Below are 22480 nucleotides of genomic sequence, written 5' to 3'. Positions count from 1 at the left end.
GGTGCTCCCATGCCTCCACCCACAACCCCCAGGGAAGCTGTGCACACCTCATTATGAGATCTATAAATTTCCTTCAACCAAGATGTGTTCAGCAGCCACTGCATGCTTGCCACTGCCCCTAAAGAACTCACAGTCTAGTAGGAAAGACCTACAAGTAAGGAGTTGTGAGTGCTGTGATAAAAGGAAAAGACTGTAGAGGAACTGGGATGGGCGGTGCTGAGTGTGGAAGAGATAGTTAGCAAAAGATCCATCAAAGGCTTGACCTGCCTTTGAAAAGAAAATAATCAAGCAAAGAAAGAGAGGCACAAGAGGGACAGGGAAAGGCAAAGGTAGTGGCAAGCCCAGTGGTCCAGAGCATGGAATGTGGGGGAACTGCCACGGAGTGAGTAGGACTGAGGACTGGGTTGTGGAAGAGGAAAAGGAAAATGCTGCTGGAGAGAAGACAGGAAGAGGGGATCTTAAAGAACCTTGTAGAAGCAGCTGTGAAGTCTAGACTACATGCTGGGGGTACTGGGAAACAGCTGAAGAGGTTACAAAGGGATCATGATTTTTGCATTGGAGAGACTAATTTTCTATCAACACTGAGCAGAGAGCGAGAAAGGATGTGGGAAGAGGTAGCAAAGAGATCCTGAGAACCATAGAACACATTATACACAGTCTGAACTGACTCCTCTGTTCCTCTAGGAAGAAAGAAGAGGAGGAGATAAGTTGTAGTAGTTGGTTGTTTTAATCACCTCCTATTCACCCTGTTGGAGCGGGAGGGATTCCTGCCTTAGGATTATGCACATAGCCAAACATATGACAAGTGATACTGGACTAATGAGACTGACAGAAATTAATTAATTACATAGACTTACAGGATGGAGGATAAGGACACTAAATGCCATGCAGGGCCATGTGGGGGTTGCAGTTGGGAACAGACTGAGTAAGAGGGGCCATGTGAGGCAGGCTTTGTAGTATGAAAAGGGTGAGGTGACCCCTGGTTACCGTGAAAGGATGTGACTATCTTCTTTGAATAATTCCAGGGCTGGCAGAGAGCTGAAACTTGCTATTCAGGAATAAGCAGGAACTGTGTCTGGCTCTCTTGATGTGGACTGTTGTTTGCAGGAGCAGAATGAGGGGGGAAACTTGTGGTCAGGCCATGTGAGACCATCCCAGTTTTACCAGATGTCAGGGCAGCACATAATGTTGGGATTAATTTTAGGTCTTATAGCACAGATCAGCCCTTAATGCCTTGACATTAATTTTAACCTAAATTTAGATGGAGGAGCCAGGCTCTGGGGTCCCTTGTGATGTTCCATATGTGATTGTGGCAATGACTGGATTGTGTGGTCAGAGACTGGAGATCACCCATGAGAGCCAATGCCCAGCGTTACAGTAAAACCACAAACCACAATAAAAGCAAACAGTGACATCTTATTGTTTTGTTTTTGTTTTTCAATTTCTCTGAGGCCTGGATGATGATTACTGGGGCCACCATATCTGGCCAGTGGTGATTCTTTCTGAACTTTCTTTCAGTACATACGCTGTTACTTGGGTAGAAGTAAGAAGTGAGGAAAAAAACTAATGAAGTTATTTATCATTCCTAATCTCTTAGCCAAGGTATTTCCAGCAGTTTGCTGAGAAGACGACTTTTTGAAGATCACGATGGCCCTTCATTTCTTGTTTGATTCTTCTGGGTAAAGCAGCATGATAACCTGAAAGGAAAGCATAAACATCTGGAGCAGTTCCAAAGGCACCTGGGGAGAGTCAGCACTGGAGGCTTGAATAAAAGTGTTTACCTCTTCTTATTCTCCAAATCTCAATGAAATAATAATTTTAAAAAACTAGAAACAAAAACAGATCAAATGTAGCACTGACTGTCATTGGGATCAAGTGTGAGTTGCCTTTTGTTGACAGATCAGGGAAAACAACAAGAATTTGGTAGAAAATACGAAGCTAGAAAAAGAGGTTAGTGGCAAAATATAAAAGAGCAGGGTTTCATATCTTTTAAAAAAATAAGTTTCTCTTACAACTGTTGGGCAAGCCCTATAGACAAAGTTGGCACTGGAAGATGGTGCAGATAGAAGGCCACAAGCAAAGGAGTTCAATATGGGGCTGTAGAAGCTCAGAGGTCACCTGCCATCTGGGACAAAGCTGAAAGGAGTGCTCTATGAAATGGAGATTCCAACACAGAAGGACTAGGGCAATGCCCAGGAAACTTACAACTTGGACAAGAAAAGATGCACCTCAAGATGCAGAAAGCATCTCGGCAGAGCCCATCGTGATCCACATCCCTCGTCTTGTCCTCCACAAAATCCGTGGAGGCGGGGCATCTGGACCCAGAACCTGTATTCACTGCTTTTTAATGTATGACTCCTCTTTCAGTGGTACAAAGATTTCCTGTTGTAAACCATCTAGTATGAACACTCAAATAATCACTTCAATCCTTAGAATATCTAATTCAAGTGCTACTAAAGTATGCCTAAAACTCTCATAGGAAACTGATGACTGTATGTTTATTTCTTAATAAAAATGTATTTTTCTTATTTATATATATATATACTCACACATTATCTATCTATCTGTCATCTATCTATCTCAGGATAGAGTAAATAACAGAAAAACCTTAAAAAGTTACTTATAAGAGCCTGTGAGAAAAAGTATCCAACCCCTTTAGCCGCTCTATGTTGCCAGCAGGCTACTGCCACCCTCCCAGGCAGCTGTGTCTAAGCAGGTAGACCTTCCTCTTTATGTTCCACACCTCATGGTCCCAAGAGGGCTACTTCACCTCCCTTTCTATGTCTGCTTCAGGAAGGAAAGAAATGAGAAATAAGGCTTAGGGCTAGAATCAGGAAGTAAAGGCTTTCCCAGAAACCTCCACACTTGTACTTAGGTTGTATAAGGCAGAACTGTGTCACATAGACACCGCTACTTGTAAGAGACACTGGGAAACCTTGTCTAGCACTTACAGCCTCAATGATTCCTGCTGTCCTACATTCAAAGACATTACTCTGTACATATTAACCTTCACTATTCAGATGAGCTACAACTGGAACTGGATCTAGGATACAGGGAAATGAAAGAAAGGGGAGTTTGGAATCCAGTACACATGGGTCGGAACCCAAACTCCAGCACTTGACAGCTGTATGCATGGACATATTTATTGTTTCTCCTTAAAAAGATTTCCTTTTTATTTAAAGGACCTGAAATGCCTTTTAGTCTGTCTGTAAAGACTGTGAATGCTGCATTTTCCTGTGATCCTTAGAAGTAGGGTAAGCCCACATCTGGCTTATGTGCTGGCCAAAATTACCCGGAACAAGTATGTGACAGCTCTCAATCTGTTTCTTCTTTCTGTAAAATGGGAAAGCAGCCATTGTACTGGACAGTTTTAAGGACTCTATAAAACCATGTAGGCAACATAAAAAATCTAAATATCCCTGGACACTTTGGGAGGCCAAGGTGGGTGAATCACCTGAGGTCATGAGTTTGAGACCCGCCTGTCTAACATGGTGAAACCCAGGCTCTACTAAAAATACAAAAATTAGCCAGGGTGGTGGTGCACACCTGTAATCCCAGCTACTTGGGAGGCTGAGGTAGGAGAATCGCTTGAACCTGGGAGGTGGAGGTTGCAGTGAGCCAAGATCACACCATTGTACTCCAGCCTGGGCGACAAGAGCCAAACTTTGTAAAACAAACAAACAAACAAAAACTCACACACACACACACACACACACACACACACACAAAGATATCCCTGGAAATTTACATTTTTAACGAGCAATTACTTTGGAGTACAGCCTTGCACATGGATTATTTTTACAAGGACTGTCAACCCACAAAAATGTTTTCAAACCTCAGTTTTGAGAGGCCTCTCTCAAACTGCGTGTTTTAGTGAAAACTCATTTAAAAGCATTGATTGCATCGGACCATCTCATAGGCTTGGTCAGGTATTTTTTGAAGAATTACACATTGCTTGGCATTTGACCAATACTAAGTGGGCCTACTGACATCACCAGCAATCTAGAAACTAGAAGTATTTTATTCCATAGTTATGTTTGTAACTAAGAGATTGTTATTATTTTATTTCAAAGCTACCCTAACTTCCTGCATGTCTCCAGTTTATTTGGTGGAGCTGAACTAATCTGAGTATATTATGAACACAAGAATGTAAGTTATTTTTAAAAATGAACCTATTTGTACTAAAAATTTACAGCTAGAAGGGTTGTCTACTAACCATATTATCTAGAACTGTGTGGATCTTTAAAACGTTAAATTAGATGGTGGTAAAAAAAATCACCTCTTACCAGGTGCAGCAAACACAAAATGCAGTAAAGAAATGAACATATATCTTTGTGCTGAAATTTGTTACCAAAATATTCTTTGTGAGATTGTGGGATTTCCACTGCTTTTTTTCTTCTCTCTCTCTCTCTCTCTCTCTCTCTCTCTCTCTCTCTCTGTGTGTGTGTGTGTGTGTGTGTTATGTTCTCCAGTCTCTAGAGATGTAGAGTAGGATTTTAAATTAAAATATTCAGATAACTAGTTACAATCAAACTTATCCCCGAGAGTGGAAGGAAAGTCCAAGGGAGAAATTGTGTTGTAAATTAAAGACATTACTGCACAAGCCTAAAATGATGTTACTGGGAATTTTGCTGTTTTTACCTGGATTCAGATTAAAAGTCATCAGTTTTCCCTCTCATCAACAATTTATTTATTCATCCATTCTATTTGTATGGATTGATATACCGAACACTATAGTAATTAACCAAATTTATAAGATAATCTATAATCTTACTTAAGTTAGAAGGGCTTTTTGGCAAATGTTCACTCTGGAAAACTGGGTTGTAAGAATATGGGCGATCTCAATTTTATTTGTGTGTGTGTGTAAAAAGAAAGGCTTCATATCTAAAATAACTTTACCTAAGTATACAAAATTGTTTGAGGGTAATGAAAGAGAAAAACACAACTGTAAAAGGGCCAAGGACACAGGGATGGGCAAATGAAGGAAAGGCGGAGAGGGAGACCAAGAGCTGAGGGAGAAAATTCTGTGGAGAGGTGTGGGAAAGGGGTGGAGCTGGCACCCTTGCCTTAAAGAGCTGAGTGACAGGCCAAGGGATACAAAAGACTGGTTGAGCCAGGTAGGGAAAGCTGCCTAAAGCCCTGGACAGGCACACAGGCCCAGGTCTGTAGGCCACAGCAGCTGCAGTGCTGAAAGGTAGCAACACCCAGACCTCCAGGAGAGACCAGGCCCAGGATGCCTCGCCTGTTCTTGTTTCATCTGCTAGGAGTCTGTTTACTACTGAACCAATTTTCCAGAGCAGTCGCGGCCAAATGGATGGACGACGTTATTAAAGCATGCGGCCGCGAATTAGTTCGCGCCCAGATTGCCATTTGCGGCAAGAGCACGTTGGGCAAAAGGTCTCTGAACCAGGAAGATGCTCCTCTGAAACCTAGACCAGCGGCAGGTGAGAGCTCCCGCCCCCCTGGCCTTCCTGCGCTTCCCATTGGTTACTCTCGGGTGGCCGCCCAATTGGAACGGCGGCCTGCACTTCCGACTCGAGATCTCATTGGCTGCCAGTGCTCAGCTCCTACTCCACCGTGGGTGGTTCCTAAAGTTTGGGTTTTTCCTTTGCCAGGTGATTTTATTCAAACAGTCTCACTGGGAAGCTCACCAGACGGAAGGAAAGCAGCGAGAATGGGAAGAGGTCCTTAGTGCCCTTCCCACAAGGCAGCCAGAGCGACGGGGTGGAAAGGAAGGGGAAGCCTCAGAGGGGGTGACGCAGCCCCGAGACCCGCAGCAGGCCGGGCTCACTCCTGTACCCCACAGGAAAGCCAGGCGGCCAGACCGCGGTCATGCTGGTGGGGGCACGTGGACAGGGCATCTCGGATAGAGAGGAAAGGGGGCAAACACTGAGGTGGTGCGCTGGTTATCAAGCCTGTTTGCGCGCCTGTAGGACGGGGCGACACTCTGAGGTCTCTGTGAGGGTCCCGTAATGGGAAGACAGGAAAAGCCTTACGCTTATTGACTCTTGTAGTCCAAAAGTTGGGCTGTGGCCTATGCCACTGGAAACGTTCTTTAAAACAAACAAACAAAACCATTCCAAATGAAAGAGTCTGGCCTCCCACTTCTTTGATCTGGGTATTGAAGTTCATGTGTGAGACGGGATGGAAGAGAAAGAAAAGGCTTGAATGCTTATTAGAGAAACTCAAGAAGACCAGAGGCAAGGGAAGCAGGCCCTTCAGAACAGCATAGCTGAAGACCCTATTGATACTTTCAAGCATTTGGAAGCTGCAGTGGGTTTGCTTTAAAAGCAAGATCTTAGAGTTGAGTGCAGCTCGATCTTTTTGTATTTATAAAGTAGCAGTGGAAACTCACGGAGGTATACACTAGTCTAAGAAGTGTAATGGATCATATTAAATTCAGAGAAGGTAACCACAGTTTGCAAATATTAAGTGTTTTATATTAATATGACATATGTAATTTATGATAAACCACAACTAAATTGTATAGGCTATATGCATATACTGTATATAAATGACTCTAATAGAAATACATTCTCTTTTATGAGATTTAAAGTATGCTTCTAAAGTTATTTACTTTTCTACATTGTTTGTTAGAGTTTGATTTATTTAATGGCAGTTTTTACATGATTTTTGTGTAACATTAGTACAAAAGTACCACAAAGTCTAGGAATTTACTGATTCAAAGTAGGGAAAACCAGAATTGCTTTATTATTCCACCTTTTCTGACTATAAAAGTAGTACTACTCATATTAAAGACAAAAATGTACATTAATGCAGGGATAAAAATGTTAGCACTTGTAGATATTAAAGACTTTGAAAAGTATATATGAATTTTATGAGAAAATGAAATTATATTAAACAAGTAGAAAGAAATGTTAACATTTGGATAGGTATCTGTATATCTTTTGCATTTTCACTCACCATTATACTTTGAGCAGTTTTTCACATTGTTATTATCCCAAAACACAATTTAAAATTCCTGTGTAGTATTTTTTGTCATAAATCTGCCACATATGCTTAAAGATTGTTTGGTGGATATTTAGTTTATTTCTAAATTGTTGCTGAAAATAGTTCATTGAGCACATTTGTGTATAGATATGGCTGCATTTTTATTTCCTTTGAAGACACATGACATTACAAAGTATTTTTTAAAGAATTTTCTTTATTGCTGTGCAATATAATTTAACTGAAAGTAAACTAAGAAAACATTGCCTGCACGTGGAGATTAAGACAAATGTTTACCATTACTAGGTAGGAATCATTTTGGAAGTACATGTCAGTAATTTGTGATTGATATGAGTTTTCACACTTCTACTGTTAGGTAGTTGCTATTTGCTTTCACATTATTACATTGTTAGCCATCCATTTCATCCTACAATATGTGCCAAAATAATATTCACTGCATCCCTTTTAAAAATAAGATACACTTTAAACCAGAAGTTTTAGTGAGATTTACATCCAAAATACAGTAAATAGGAGTATTTGTATGAATTCAGACAGAATATTTTCTCTGAGCCTAGGTTCCATAGCTAAAGGTGTTATGGATGAAATATTTCAAAACAGGTTTAAAAATATAATTTTAATTAAAGAGTACAAAATACACAGCCTATGAATAAACTTAATACAAACTAACTGTTTTAGCTGACTCATTTAACTGGCTTTAATATAGAAAATTACCATCAGCTTTTATCAGCATTTAATAAGGCCCCAACTACAGAAAGTTTAGGTTGGATCAAAGAGAGGTTTCTATGAGGAAATTGAATTAAATTTAGGATGTCTTACTCAGGGGAAATGCCAAAACCTCTCATTTAACAAAAATGATGTAAATTCTCATCTGTCATTTCCAGTTTGGAACATGAATGAAGGAGAGTGTTAGGAGGGAAGATGAAATACTACAGTTTTTTTTTCTTAATTGCTCTGTCAAACTCCAACTGTTGAAGTTTGTTGTTGGCTAAAACGGGAACAACTGAGTCTCTTGCCACAAAACTCAGGAAATGATCAGCCCCAGAACTACCACTGTCTAGGTGAAGGGCCATGGTTTCCTCTTCAGCAGGCATCAGTGGTTAACCAGAGGTGTCTGCCTCCCGTACTTAGATTTACTCCTTTCTTCTGTTTCTTTTCATTACTTCAAGAGTAATGCCTTGTTAATGGACAGTTTTGCTGTCCAGGAAGAGAGCAGCAAGACCTGATCTGGGTTTACACTATAACGTAAACATCATCAGTGTTTCTAATTTCTTTGTGAAATAAAACTATTAAGTTGTATAATTAGGACAGTTAAAGTTAGGAGAGGGTTTAGCTCACTGTAAGCTTTTTGAGAGCAAGAAACATTTAAAAACATTTATATCTTTTAGCTGGCAGTTCCAGAGACATGGAAACAGGTAATGAATGTTCAACTGAGCTGAATGGGTACAAAGATGGAGGATGTCAGCTGGGTGTCCAGCAGGTTCCCAGCCCAAGTCCCAGGCTTCACATGTGGCCAACCTGAGTTGCTGTGTAAGAACAGGCTCCCTTCCTAGGGGACACACAGATCTTGCATAGTGCATAATCTGCAGCTTTGGAACAAACATCAGACAGAAAACATTAGTCAGTACACATACTCCACAGCAGATACGAATCTCTTCTTAAATCAGTGATTCTGGTTAGTGTTCTTTAACCCACTTCTCTCTTTCATATAAAATACTATTGATTTGGGGTAAATACTCTGGGGAGGACAGATTGTTAAATAGATGGTTAAGGAACATCAGAGACTTCTTTCTCCTGCTGATTAGATCACAGGTGTTGGAAATTCTGCCTCTTTAACTTTATCCTCCAGGAGTAACTTCCCACCATGAAACATTCAATAGCTTAAAATAATATCTTTTTCAAGGGTTATTATTACAACTCATAATATCATAAATCATAGCTTAGCAATGGAAGAAAATGACTTAAGTAAGAAGAATCCAAGAAAATGACCACGATGTGTGGTCAAACTGTTTTCAGTGACTTACATGACTTCAGAAAGATGGCAGATTAATGTCAGGGAGAGTCAAAAGTACTATGATAAAAGCACTGAGGGTATCATGAATAGAGATGAGAGAGGACCAGTGGGGTAAAGCAGAGCCTTGGTAAAATTATGGAACTTTAAGGTGTCCAACTGTAAGTAAGCTAAGTGTTTAGATATTAGGATGCTTACTTATTTTGTTTCAATGTTGTAATTTATATTGAGGCAATGCTTTCTTTTTTGTCTACGCCAACATTCATAGTTTTTCTGAGTGCTCTTTGACATGAATATACCCTCACATACACCTTTTTTTTTTTAATTTTAACAGAAATTGTGCCATCCCTCATCAACCAAGATACAGAAACCATAAATATGATGTCAGAATTTGTTGCTAATTTGCCACAGGAGCTGAAGTTAACCCTGTCTGAGAGGCAGCCAGCATTACCAGAGCTACAACAACATGTACCTGTATTAAAAGATTCTAATCTTAGCTTTGAAGAATTTAAGAAAATTATTCGCAAGAGACAAAGTGAAGCCACAGACAGCAGTCCTTCAGAATTAAAATCCTTAGGCTTGGATACTCATTCTCGAAAAAAGAGACAACTCTACACGACATTGTCTAATAAATGTTGCCATATTGGTTGTACCAAAAAATCTCTTGCTAAATTTTGCTGAGATGAAGCTAATTGTGCACATCTCGTCTAATATTCACACATAGTCTTGATGACATTTTCACTGATGCTTCTGTCAGGTCCCACCAATTCTTAGAATATAAGAAACCTTTGTTGATGTTTAGACTTTTTTATTTGATGTGTAAGAAAATATTCTTTGTATTATTGTAGTTTCTGTAAATGACACTTTTTATGCTGAAAACCCTTTTTGTCTTTTTATTAACATTATGATTATGTTGTGTTATTCTTTTTCATGCTGTTAACTTAAAATTACAATAAAACCTCTACCACTTTAACCATACATAGTAACAATACAGTACCTAACACCAGTTGCATGAAATGGACCAAAATGTTTTTCTTGATATTAACTCTTAGATTGGATATACATAAAGCCATAAAACTTGAACTTTCCTAATAGATTTCAAAAGGTTTTTGTGTCACATTGAAATACTCATTGCAAACAATCAGATTAGACACTAAACCAATTTAATTTAGTTGAGGCCATATAAATTCAAGTACTTTTATTTCCTTTTTAACTTCTTTTTTTTTTCTTCTAGTATGCTATGAAGGGAACTCAAGTACTTTTTAAGCTAGGGTTCTGTTCTCAGTTCTAGTGTCTAAGAAACTTAAAAGTAAATTATTTTTTAAGGAGAAAAAGGAATAGACATAATGTAGAACAGAACAAACAAGTTCATATCATATATTAGAAAAGAAATAGTATAATGAGGGAACATAATTTACGTTCACTTCTTTAGAATTTACAAACTATTTCTGTAAGCAAAATTACTGAAATAGTATGAACACTTTTTAGAAAAGTAAATTGACATAGTTATCAACTTAGTATTTTACTGGTTCTGTCTATTTTGTTTTCTTTTTTAAAAATTATACTTTAAGTTCTTGGTTACACGTACAGAATGTGCATGTTTGTTACATAGGTTTGCATGTTCCACACATGATCCTGAGGAGTGTTTTCCATTCTCCCCTTCACTTTCAGGTACACCAATCAAATTTAGATTTGGTTTTTTCACACAGTCCCATATTTCTTGGAGACTTTGTTCATTCCTTTTTATTCTTTTTTTCTCTAATCTTGTCTTCTCTCTTTATTTCATTAAGTTAATCTTCAATTACTGATATCCTTTCTTCTGCTTGATCAATTCGACTATTGATAGTAGTGTATTCTTCACAAAGTTCTCCTGTTGTGTTTTTCAGCTCCATCAGGTCATTTATGTTCTTCTCTACATTGATTATTCTAGTTAGCAATTCAACTAACCTTTTTTCAAGGTTCTTAGCTTCCCTGTATTGGGTTAGAACATGCTCCTTTAGCTTGGAGGAGTTTGTTATTACCCAACTTCTGAAGCCTACTTCTATCAGTTTGTCAGACTCATTCTCCATCCAGTTTTGTTCCTTGCTGGCAAGGAGTTGTGATCCTTTGGATGAGGAGACACACTGTGGTTTTTGGAATTTTCAGCCTTTTTGCGCTGGTTTTTCCCCATCTTTGTGGATTTATCTACCTTTGGTCTTTGATGTTAGTGACCTTCAGATGGGGTCTTTGAGTGGGCGTGCTAATCCTTTCTGTTTGTTTCTTTTCCTTCTAACAGTCAGGCCCCTCTGCTGCCAGTCTGCTGGAGTTTGCTGGAGGTCCACTCCCGATCCTGTTTGCCTGGGTATCACCAGCAGAGCCTGCAGAGCAGCAAAGATTACTGCCTGTTCTTTCCTCTGGAAGCTTTGACCCAGAGGGGCACCTCCCAGATGCCAGCTGGAGATCTCCTGTATGAGGTGTCTATTGGCCCCTGTTGGGAGGTGTGTCCCAGTCAGTATACACAGGGGTCAGGGACCCACTTGAGGAGGCAGTCTGACCCTTAGCAGAGCTCGAATGCTGTGCTGGGAGGTCCGCGGCTCTCTTTAGAGCTGTTAGGCAGGGATGTTTAAGTCTGCTATAAGCCCCTGACAGGGGCTGCTGCCTTTTTTACAGAGATGCCCTGTCCGGAGAGGAGGAATCTGGCAGTCTGCCCGTAGCAGCCTTGCCGAGCTGCAGTGGGCTCTGCCCAGTTTGAACTTCCTAGTGGCTTTGTTTACACTGTGACCATAAAACCACCTACTCAAGCCTCAACAATGGTGGACGCCCCTCCCCCCACCAAGCTCGAATGTCCCAGGTGGATCTCAGATTGCTGCTGTGTTGGCAGCGAGAATTTCAAGCCAGTGGATCTTAGTTTCCTGGGCTCTGTGTAGGTGGGACCCGCCGAGCCAGATCACTTGGCTCCCTGGCTTCAGCACGCCTTTCCAGGGGAGTGAACAGTTCTGTCTCGCGGGCATTCCAGGCACCGCTGGGGTATGGGGGGGAAAGAAAGAGTTCCTGTGGCTAGTTCAGTGTCTGCCCAATTGGCCACCCAGTTTTATGCTTGAAACCCAGGGCCCTGGTCAGGTAGGCACTGGAGGGGATCTCCTGGTTTGCAGGTTGCGAAGACTATGGGACAAGCACAGTATCTGCGCCAGAGTTCCTCAGGCTCAGACCCTCCTGGCTTTCCTTGGGTAAGGGAGAAAATTCCCCCACCCCTTGTGCTTCCTGGATGAGGTGATGCCTCGCCCTCCTTCAGCGTGTCTTCCGTGGGCTGCACCCACTGTCCAACCGGTCCCAGTGAGATGAACCAGGTACCTCAGTTGGAAATGCAGAAATCACCCGTCTTCTGCGACAATCTCACTGGGAGCTGCGGACCGTTCCTATGTGGCTATCCTGAATCCTCTTCCCTGGTTCTATTTATGTACACATGCATTTTAGCCAGCATTTATAGAAGAAATGCAGTTGAATGACAAGTTAATCTCCTCCATCAAATGTCTATAAACAATTTTAAGAAATGAAGATAGTAATTCCTGTTTTTCAAATTCCCATACATGACTAATAATAACCGAGTTATTATTGCAAAGCTTCATAAATGACTGCAGAACTTCACAGATCATAATCCACCTCGGATGAAGCAAGGAGGAGTGCTGTCTGATATGGAGATTCCAACCTGGAAGAATGAGGACAATGCCCAGCAAACTTACAGCTCTTACAGGACAGAGAGGTACCTCCAGACACAGAAGGCTGTTATTCAGACCCTGTCTGAGCCCATGTTTCACATCTGCTCCTTCACAAATTCCATGGAGGCAGAGTCGCTGAATTAGAGGCCATATTTACTGCCTCTGATGGTATGTCCACTTTTTGAGTGGTTCAAAGATAATTTGTGGTTAACTGTCTACTATAAATATGCAAATAATTGCTTCAATCTTTAAAACGTATATTTCAAATCCTACTAAAGTCCACCTAAAACTGTCATGAAAAGCTTGTAAGTTTAATTTATGTCTCAAATAAAACATTTACTCTATTGATACATATGTATCAGTTAAGACTGTGTTCTCTGTAAATAACAGAATACCCTACAAAAGTAGCTTCTAAGAGGCCCACAGAGTAAGTAAGCATCTACCCTTGTTTAGCCTCTGAATGGTACCAGCAGGCTCCTCCCAACTTTCCAGTCACCCCTGCCTAGCATAGACGCCTTCCTCCTTATGCTCCCTACCTCATGGTGGGTCCCAACATGGCTGCTTCCTCTCCCTTTCTCAGTCTGCTTTTCAGGCAGGAAAGAAAGGGGGCAACAAGAGGGCTTAATGCCTGGAAGAGAAAAGCAAAGGCTTTTCCAGAAACCTTCTCACTTGTGCTCATGGTATATTGGCAAGAGCTGTGTCGTATGTGATTTGTTTTATGCGACCACCAGAGCAGGCATCAGAGAAAAGGCAAGTAGGCGAGGTAAAAAAGAGACTTTATTAGCTAGCCAATGTGAAGGAAGAAAGGGCGAAGTTCACCGGTCTCCAGCGGTGGAGGCCGAGGAAGTCACTCCGGCGTTCTCGGGGGAAGGTTCCTAGGTCCGCATATGAGGAGGGGCCGAGGAAGTTCGCGCGGCGCACCTGCCGGGAGCGGCCTTTCTGTCTAAGGCTTGAGAGTGGGAGGGCAATAGGCGGGACACGGGCGTGTCGCGGGCGTTCCCTAGGTGCGGCCAGTTAAGTTTCGGTTTCCTTGATCGGAGGCCATGTTGCGCCTGCGCAGTTGGTCTGTATTGTTCCCGGGCGTGGGCTGCATTTTCCCGGCCAGGGTAAGTTGGTGATGAAGAACCCGGAAATGTGCCGTCTTAGTCTTCTTTGGCGTCTCTCCCTGTCCAGACAGTATGGACACTGCTACCTGCAAGAGACATTGAGAAATCATATCTAGCACTTATAGCCTCAAGAATTTAGATAAGTCTAGGGAGAAGTTTCTAGAAAAAGAGATTGGTGTAGTTAACCTATAGATACACTCATGCTCTCTGTTCTTGTATCTGTAATGACTGTCTGAAAGGCCTTCGTATTTGTCTATTACCCTTCACTATTAGATTAACTTCAACTATAGGTAGATCCATGGGATATTGTGGAAAAAAGAACTTTTTGGAACTGGACATGGGTAGAATTGCAGCCTCAGCACTTACCAGCTATATGTGTAGACATATTTTTTTTCTCTTTAAAAAGGTGTTTGTTTCTTTTGACAGAAAATACTTATATTTGTTTTTAAATTAATAAAGTCATTTTTAAAAGTAATTTTAGGTTTACAGAAAAATATATTAGAAAGTACAGTCAGTTCCCATATAGCCCCTCACCTTGCCACAAAAACAGTTTTAACTATAAATAACACCTTGCATTAGTGTGGTACTTGTGTGGCAATTGAACCAATATTGATATTATTAATTAAAGCCTATAGTTTACATTAGAGTTCACTCTTTGGATTATACTGTTTAGAGTACATTCTATGGATTTTCAAAAATTAATTGACTTTTTAAAAGTAGTTTTAAGTTCACAGGAAATTTAAGTAGAAAATACAGAATGTTGCTCCATACTCCCCCAACCACATACCCTTACAGCAGTCTGCATTATCTGTATGTTTGTTACATGTGGTACCTTTTTTACAGCTGATGAAGGAACCTTGACATTATTATTAATCAAAGCCCATAATTTACATTACGGTTGCTCTTTGCATTTTACATTCTATGGGTTTTGACAAATGTATAATGACATGCATCCTTCTTATGGAATTATTCAAAATAGATCTTACTGCCCTAAAAATTCCTTATGCTCCCCCTATTCATGCCTGTCTCTCCCCAAATCCCTGTCAATCACTGATCTTTTTCCTGTGTCCATGGTTTTGCCTTTCCAGAACCTCATATAGGTGTAATTATACATGATATAGCCTTTTCAGATTGGCTTCTTTCACTTAGTAATACGCCTTTAAGGTTCCTCAATGTATTTTTGTGGCTTGTTCACTCTTTCCTTTTAGCACCGAATAATATTCCTTGTCTAAATGCACCATAGTCTATTTATTCATTCACCTACTCAAAGTCATTTTGGTTGCTTCCAGGTCTGGGAAATTAAGAATAAAGCTGCAGGTTTCATGTGCAGGTTTTTATGCTGAAATAAATTTTCAATTCACTTGGGTAGATACCAAGAAATGTGATTGCTAAACCACATATTAAGAGTATGTTTTGTTGAAAAAATCCTGCTAAACTGTCTTCTAAAATAGCTGTATCATTTTGCATTCCTACCAACAATGAATGAGATTTCCTGTTGCTTCATGTCCTCATCAGCATTTGGTGTTGTCAGCATTTTGAATTGTAGCCATTCTAATAGTTTTGTAATGATATCTCGTTGTTGTTTTAACTTACAATTTGCATATGACGTAAGATGTTGAAAATTTTTTCACTTTCTTATTAGCCATCAGCATATCTTCTTTGGTAAAGTATTTTTTCAATTTTTTGCCCATTTTAAAATTGGTATTTTTCACATCAAAAAGCTAAAAAGATTTCAACTTAACAATTTAACATCACAACTAAGAAAACTAGAGAATCAAGAGCAAACAAACCCCAAAGCTAGCAGAACACAAGAAATAACCAAGATCAGAACTTCACTGAAGGGGATAGAGACACGAAAAACCCTTCAAAACTGAAATCCAGAAGCTTGCTTCTTGAAAAAATTAATAAAGTAGACCACTAGCAAGACTAATAAAGAAGAAAAGGGAGAGGATTCAAATAAACACAATCAGAAATGATAAGGGGGATATCAAAACTGACCCCACAGAAATACAAGCAACTATCAGAGATTAATACAAACACCTCTGTGGACATAAACTAGAAAGTCTAGAAGAAATGGATAAATTTCTTGACACCATACACCCTCCCAAGACTGAACCAAGAAGAAATTGAATCCATAAATAGACAAGCAGTTCTGAAATTGAGGCAGTAATAACTAGCCTACCAACCAAAAAAAAAGCCCAGGACCAGATGGATTCACAGTTGAAGTGTACCAGAGGTACAAAGAAAAGCTGGTACCATTTCTACTGAAACTATTCTAAAAAATAGAAAAGGAGGAACTCCTCCCCAACTCATTCTATGAGAATCATCCTGATACCAAAACCTAGCAGAGATACAACAAAAAAAACAAACTTCAGGGCACTATCCTTGATAAGCATCAGTGCAAAAATACTCAGTAAAATACTGGTAAACTGAATCCAGCAGCACATCAAAAAGCTTATCTACCATGATCAAGTAGGCTTCCATCCAAGGATTCAAGGTTGGTTCAACATACACAAATCAATAAACGTATCTCATCTCAGAAAGAGAACTAGAGACAAAAACCAACTGATTACCTCAATACATGCAGAAAAGACCTTAGATAAAATTTAACATCCCTTCATGTTAAAAACTCTCAATAAACTAGGTATTGAAGGAACACACTTCAGAATAATAACAGCCATTTATGACAAACCGACAGCCAATATCATACTGAATGGGCAAAAGCTGGAAAGATTCCCCTCGAAAACCTTACAAGACAAGGATGCCCTCACTCACCACTCCTATTTAACATAGTATTGGAGGTTCTGACCAGCACAATCAGACAAGAGAAAGAAATAAAGGATATTCAAATAGGAAGAGAGGAAGTCAGACTATCTTTGTTTGTAGATGATATGATCCTATAGCTAGAAAACCTCAGTGTCTCAGCCCAAAAGCTTTTTAAATTGATAAGCAACTTCTCAAAAGAAGACATACATGCGGCCAACAAACATGGAAAAAAAAATCACTAATCATTAGAGAAATGCAAATCAAAACCACAATGAGATATCATCTCACACCAGCCAGAATAGCTATTATTAAAAAGTCAAAAAACAACAGATGCTGGTGAGGTTGCAGAGGAAAAGGAACACTTTTACACTGTTGTGGGAGTGTAAATTAGTTCAACCATAGTGGAAGACAGTGTGGCAGTTCTTCAAAGACCTAGAGACAGAAATACCATTTGACCCAGCAATCCATTACTGGGTAAATACCCAAAGGAATATAAATCATTCTAGTATAAAGATACATGTGCACGTATGTTCATTGCAGCCCTATTCACAATAGCAAAGAGATGGAGTCAACTTAAATGCCCATTAATGATAGACTAGATAAAGAAAATGTGGTACATATACACCATAGAATACTATACAGTCATAAAAACGAATGAGAGTATGTCCTTTGCAGGGACATGGATGGAGTCAGAAGCAATTACCCTCAGCAAACTAATGAAGGAACAGAAAACCAAATACCACATGTTCTCACTTATAAACGGGAGCTAAATGATGAGAACACATGGACACAGGGGGGTTGCGGAGAACAAGACACACTGGGGCCTGTCAGAAAATGGGGGATGGGAGGAGGGAGTGCATCAGAAAGAATAGCTAATGGCTGCTGGACTTAATACCTAGGTGATGGGATGATCTGTGTAGCAAACCACCATGGCACATGTTTACCTATCTAACAAATCTGCACATTCTGCACATGTACCCCTGAGCTTAAAATACGTTTAAGAGTTTAAGTTGTTATGTTTTTAAGAGTTCTCTGTAGATTTTGGGTAATGGTCCTTTATCAGATATATTTTGCAAATATTTTGCCCCAGTCTATGTCTTGTCGTTTTACTCTCTTGAAGCATATCTTTTGAAGAGTAGAAAGTTATAGTTTTAATGTAGTCCAATTTATCAATTTTTGTATTCACAGACTGTGCTTAGTATTGTATCTAAAGAGTCATTGACTAATCCAATGTCACTTAAGAGTTTTTTCCTATGTCATCTTCTAAGAGTTTTATAATTTTGCATTTTTTTATTATGATGAAATACCCATACCAAAAATGTGCCATTTTAATTATATTTTAGTGTAAGTTTAGTGGCATTAACTATGTTCACATTGTTGTACACCATCACCACTATCTATCTCCAGAATTTTTCATCATCTCAAACTGAAACTCTGTATTCATTAAACATGACATCCCCATTCTGTCACCTCAAGGCCCTGGTACCCACTATTCTACTTTCTGTGCTTATGAAATTGACTACTCTAGCTACTTCATGTAAATAGAATCACAGAATATTTGTCTTTTCATGTCTGACTTATTTCACTTACCATTTTTCAGATTCAGCCATGTTCCAGTATGTATCAGAAGATCATTTTCATGGAGGAATAATGTTTCATTACATATATAAATACATATATAGATATACACACACACACACTACATTTTGTTTATTCATTTGTCCATTGATGGACACTTAGTTTATTTTTATCTTTTTAGCTTTTGTGAGTAATGCTGCTGTGAACATTAGTATATACTATCTGTGCAACTCCCTATTTTTAATTATTTGGAGTACATACCTAGGAATGGAATTGCTGGATCATGTGGTCATTCTACTTTTAACTTTTTGAGGAGCTACCCTACTGTCTTCTCCACCCTACTGTCTTCCATAGAAGCTACACCACTTTACATTTCCACCAATAGTGCATAAATGTTTCAATTTCTCTACATCTCTGACATTTGTTATTTTCCTTTTTGCATTAGAGCCATCCTAATGGATGTGATGTGGTATATCATTGGGCTTTTTTCTTTTTCTTTTATTATATTATTTTCAATTGACAAATCATAATTACATTCATGGGGTACAATGTGATGTTTTGATATATGTATACAATGTGGAATTATTAAATCAAGCTAATTAACACATTCATTACCTTGCTTACCTATCATTTTTTATGAGACACTTGAACTCTCTTAGCTATTTTGAAATATATTATACATTATTATTGACTATAGATACCCTGTTGTGCAACAGATCTCAAAATCTATTCCTCTTGTCATCTGAACCTTTGTGCCCTTCGATCAATAACTCCCTATTAGAGAAGAGATGTCATCAAAATGGCTGGCTAGAGGTGCCCAGCATTCACCCTCTTCACAAAGAAGGGCAAATTAACAAGTACATAACCATACATCAAATAGAAGGTCTAGGGAAGAACAACTGAATTCAGCAAGAAAGTGATGAAAACTCTTGGGATGGCAGCATGGGAGGTAGGCAAAGCATCTGGTTAGGATCCACTCAGAGCCAAGAAGGACTCTTTATTGCAGGGAAAAGATAAATGGAAGATCCTGGGAAGTTCATATTCCTACCACAGACACCTGTAATTCTAACTGCAGGAGAGCCCTATAATCCTCACAGGCCTTGAGTTCAGGGTAGAGAGCTGCCTGGAATCCATGTGATTGCATTACTCCAGGGAGGAAATCACACTGATGCTCCCCAACTTTCCAGGACTCAGGCTGCTGCAGCATGGTGCCATTTTGAGAACGAAACCTCTGTCAGAGCACATTCTGCCCAGGGTCCCAATGGCCCCATACATCTGTACATCCCCAGTGCTTTGCCATTATCCCATCACATCCATGCAGAAGGCTACAGTGCCATGACTCCAGCTGGGCCCAGCAGTGCAGCCATGAACCCATGCACCTGAGCCCACACATCATCACCCGGCATCCCAGGTAACAAGTTATCCAGCACAAGGGCCAGGCTAACCCCAATGCAGAAGGAGCTGATGCACTTACTACCCAGAGCCTGAGAGCTAACCCTGTCTAGCAGGAGAGCCACCGTGCACTTATTTGGACCCCACTGGGAGTCCAAGGATCAGACCACTTGGGGCCTGCACCAACTGGTGACACCCCACCCCACAGCAGTGGAGCCTCTTCACACTTTCCCAGGCCTTTATTTTTTTCTCTTGTCTGATTGCCCCAGACATTTATAAGACTTTTTAAAATAAATCTTAAGTGTTGGGAATGACCGGGGTGGTGGAGAATGAAACACACACAAAGACAAAGACACACAGAGAACATGGCAGCCGCATCTCAGAGCCTCCTCACTTTATTTATACTCCATAAACCCTTACCGCCAGCAGAAAGAATGCAATGCAAACAAACTTTCTTTTCCTACAACCTTCACTCAGTACCTTGTTTCTATATTCTTTCTTATTTCACCTTCTTGGCTTCTATGGGAGTTCAATAAAAGTTCAGTTGGAGATACTGTCCTTGAGCCCTATCTGCCTCAGCATACTGTTTTCAAAGGCCCCCTGCATTTTCCCCTTTTAATTTTGTTTTGCCTCAATCCTAAAAAGGTAGCCCATATTTGTTCCTGTGTTTTCTTTTGTTTTTAGTGTATGCAATGAGGGAGCATCGAATCAACAAAGAAGTAGACCCAAACCAAGTGCCCAAAGCAATATACCTAGATTGTAGAAATCCATGCTTTATCTGAGTCCATGGGTTAAAGGCAGAAAGGCGCTAATCTCCCTTCCTGCAAGGTTACAGTTCCAGACAGCACATGTAATTGTTGTCGAAAATGCTTCGAAATGTTCTCCTGAGTGAGCTCTTTGAATGTCCAAACTAATATTTTTATGGCCAATTAATAATTTTCGATTACAGTCCAAATTCTTTTGAGAGATGAAAGGCACAGAAGCACAAAATTGAGTGGAATCAATCACATTCTAATCGTTACCCTTGAGTAATTGAGTACAGAAATGATTCCGCCGGCGTCAACGCTTGCTCCATGTTGTCCAATCTTTCAGCAAGTTGAGAATCAATGTTTCGTTGTTGAAGCCATAACCGGTGAGATTGTTCATGCCATTGCTGCACAAATTCAGCATTTTGTATGCTTTGATGAAGAGCGAGCCCTGCTACAGCCGCAGTGGAGGCAATGGCAACAAGACTCATCACCGAGGCAATTATAAGTCCAAGGGCACGGCGGGTTCGCTGAAGAGAAGTCCAAATATAAGTTTCAAGAGGTGATGCCCCCCACGGTCGCATAAGATTAACAGGTAGCCAAATTTCCTTACGAGCCCTGAGGATATAAATATCCCCAGCAAAGTTGTGCCACCAAGAATGATTGAGGCAAGACAAAAATGTACACGTATTTGTACAATTAACAATTCCCGTATTATTATCCCATATCAAATTCCCTGCTAATAATAGGTAGGGCTTATGGACACAAGCAATAATATATTGAGAGGTATTCCGATATAGCTGAATATGAAAGGAATTAGTTGGGTTAGAAAGATTAAGAGACATATTCCCCACAAAAGTGCTAATGGCATTGCCTGCAGCTAACAACTTCCAAAGATGACTCTGTACTTAGGCCTCCTTCACACCATACCAACGTTTCATTCTTGTTAGCAGCAATACTTTTATTTACCCGGTGCCATTTCAAAGATATGTGACTAAATTTTATTTGAAAATCACCGTGCACACTTCAATCAGTTATTTGCATCCCATTTTATTCTAATAAAATCCGGGTTTTATTTCCCCGACATAGTTGCCACTCCAGCACCTCAATATTAGGAGAAACCTCTGGAATAGGATAAAAAGGTAAAGAACTAGGAATAGTTTCATTACTATATACAGTATGATTATAATAACAGTATTAGCAGCCACATAACTATGATTATAGCAAACAACCCAGGCTTCATACGATTTTCGGAGACAATGAGAACTATTTCCCATGCATATTGGAAGTTCTTCCACTCCAAATTGGTATGTGTTGTTTATAATTTCCGTTTCCTGTTCTATATTGTCCTTGTCTATATAGGGGGACGGCATTCAAGTAGTGTCATTGGTGAAAACCTTAATTTCCGCCTCTCCCCAGGCGACTCCTTGATACAAGGGTGGAAAGGGAATATAAGTGCAATATTCATACAAAGCCTCACTAAGGGAAATAAGTCCCCCGCCGAGGCACATCCGACAAAGGAAGAAATGCATGCTGAATCCAGTTTTCTTTTCAATAGGGTTTCAATCATCTTGTAGGAAACCACTGAGGTCCGCTCCCTGTAAGGACAAGAGCATAGCCCCGTTCCTGTTTTAAAACTTGCCCTTGAACATACTTACCTTCTTCATTAGGATACCAAATCTTTAAATTGTCAGCGGGGACTATCACCGAGGGAGGTGAGGAAAGATGGGTTACGACAGCAGAGTCTTGCAATTGTCTCCATTGATTCAAAAAATAATTAAGGTAAAAAGAACCTTCAAAATCAAAAAAATTAAGGTAGAAAGGTTAACCTTCAAGAAAATCTGGGTTTTTTTGGGGGGGGCTCATTTCCCCCTTTTTGTTTTAATAGTTAAGTTTTTAAAGTTAAATTTGCACGCTCAATGATGGCTTGACCTTGACTGTTGCCCGGGATCCCGGTGATATGTTGAATATTGTATTGCTGTAAGAAAACTTGTAATTTATGAGAGACATAGGCAGGGGCATTATCAGTTTTAAGTATAAAAGGAATGCCCATAATGGCAAAACAAGCTAAGAGATGTGTAATAACAGAATCAGCTTTCTCAGATGGCAACGGAGTGGCCCATTGAAAATGAGAAAAAGTATCAATGGTATGATGAACATACTTTAATCGTCCAAAAGAAGGAATATGTATAACATCCATTTGCCAAATTTGATTAACTT

At 39.9% G+C, this 22480-nt stretch overlaps 1 protein-coding gene and 1 long non-coding RNA gene across 2 annotated transcripts in view; both read left to right on the top strand.

Annotated features, from left to right (window-relative positions):
• Positions 1–4846: 4846 nt before the first annotated feature.
• LOC101005110 (prorelaxin) lies at positions 4847–10494 on the top strand. Its single transcript, XM_003911736.4, has 2 exons — positions 4847–5444; positions 9312–10494. The coding sequence occupies exons 1-2, from the start codon at positions 5234–5236 to the stop codon at positions 9656–9658; spliced, it is 558 nt and encodes a 185-aa protein (XP_003911785.2). The 5' UTR covers positions 4847–5233; the 3' UTR covers positions 9659–10494.
• Positions 10495–13491: 2997 nt separating this feature from the next.
• LOC103878363 overlaps positions 13492–22480 on the top strand; it is a 158859-nt gene continuing 149870 nt past the window's right edge. Inside the window, exon 1 of the long non-coding RNA XR_001895888.3 lies at positions 13492–13778. This is a non-coding gene — a long non-coding RNA (uncharacterized LOC103878363). The remainder of the gene's footprint in view (positions 13779–22480) is intronic.

Source organism: Papio anubis, chromosome 13, assembly GCF_008728515.1.
Source record: "Papio anubis isolate 15944 chromosome 13, Panubis1.0, whole genome shotgun sequence".
NCBI classification, from domain to species: Eukaryota; Metazoa; Chordata; class Mammalia; order Primates; family Cercopithecidae; genus Papio; species Papio anubis.
Note: the sequence above shows the minus strand (reverse complement) of the source record. Positions and strands in the feature narration are given on the sequence as shown.

What these genes read in the sequence shown, in the direction of transcription:
- LOC101005110 (XM_003911736.4), top strand. Translation starts at nt 5,234, where the DNA reads ATGCCTCGCCTGTTCTTGTTTCATCTGCTAGGAGTCTGTTTACTACTG. An exon ending in GAAACCTAGACCAGCGGCAG is followed by an intron (nt 5,445 to 9,311) that starts GTGAGAGCTCCC and finishes TAATTTTAACAG; the next exon opens with AAATTGTGCCATCCCTCATC.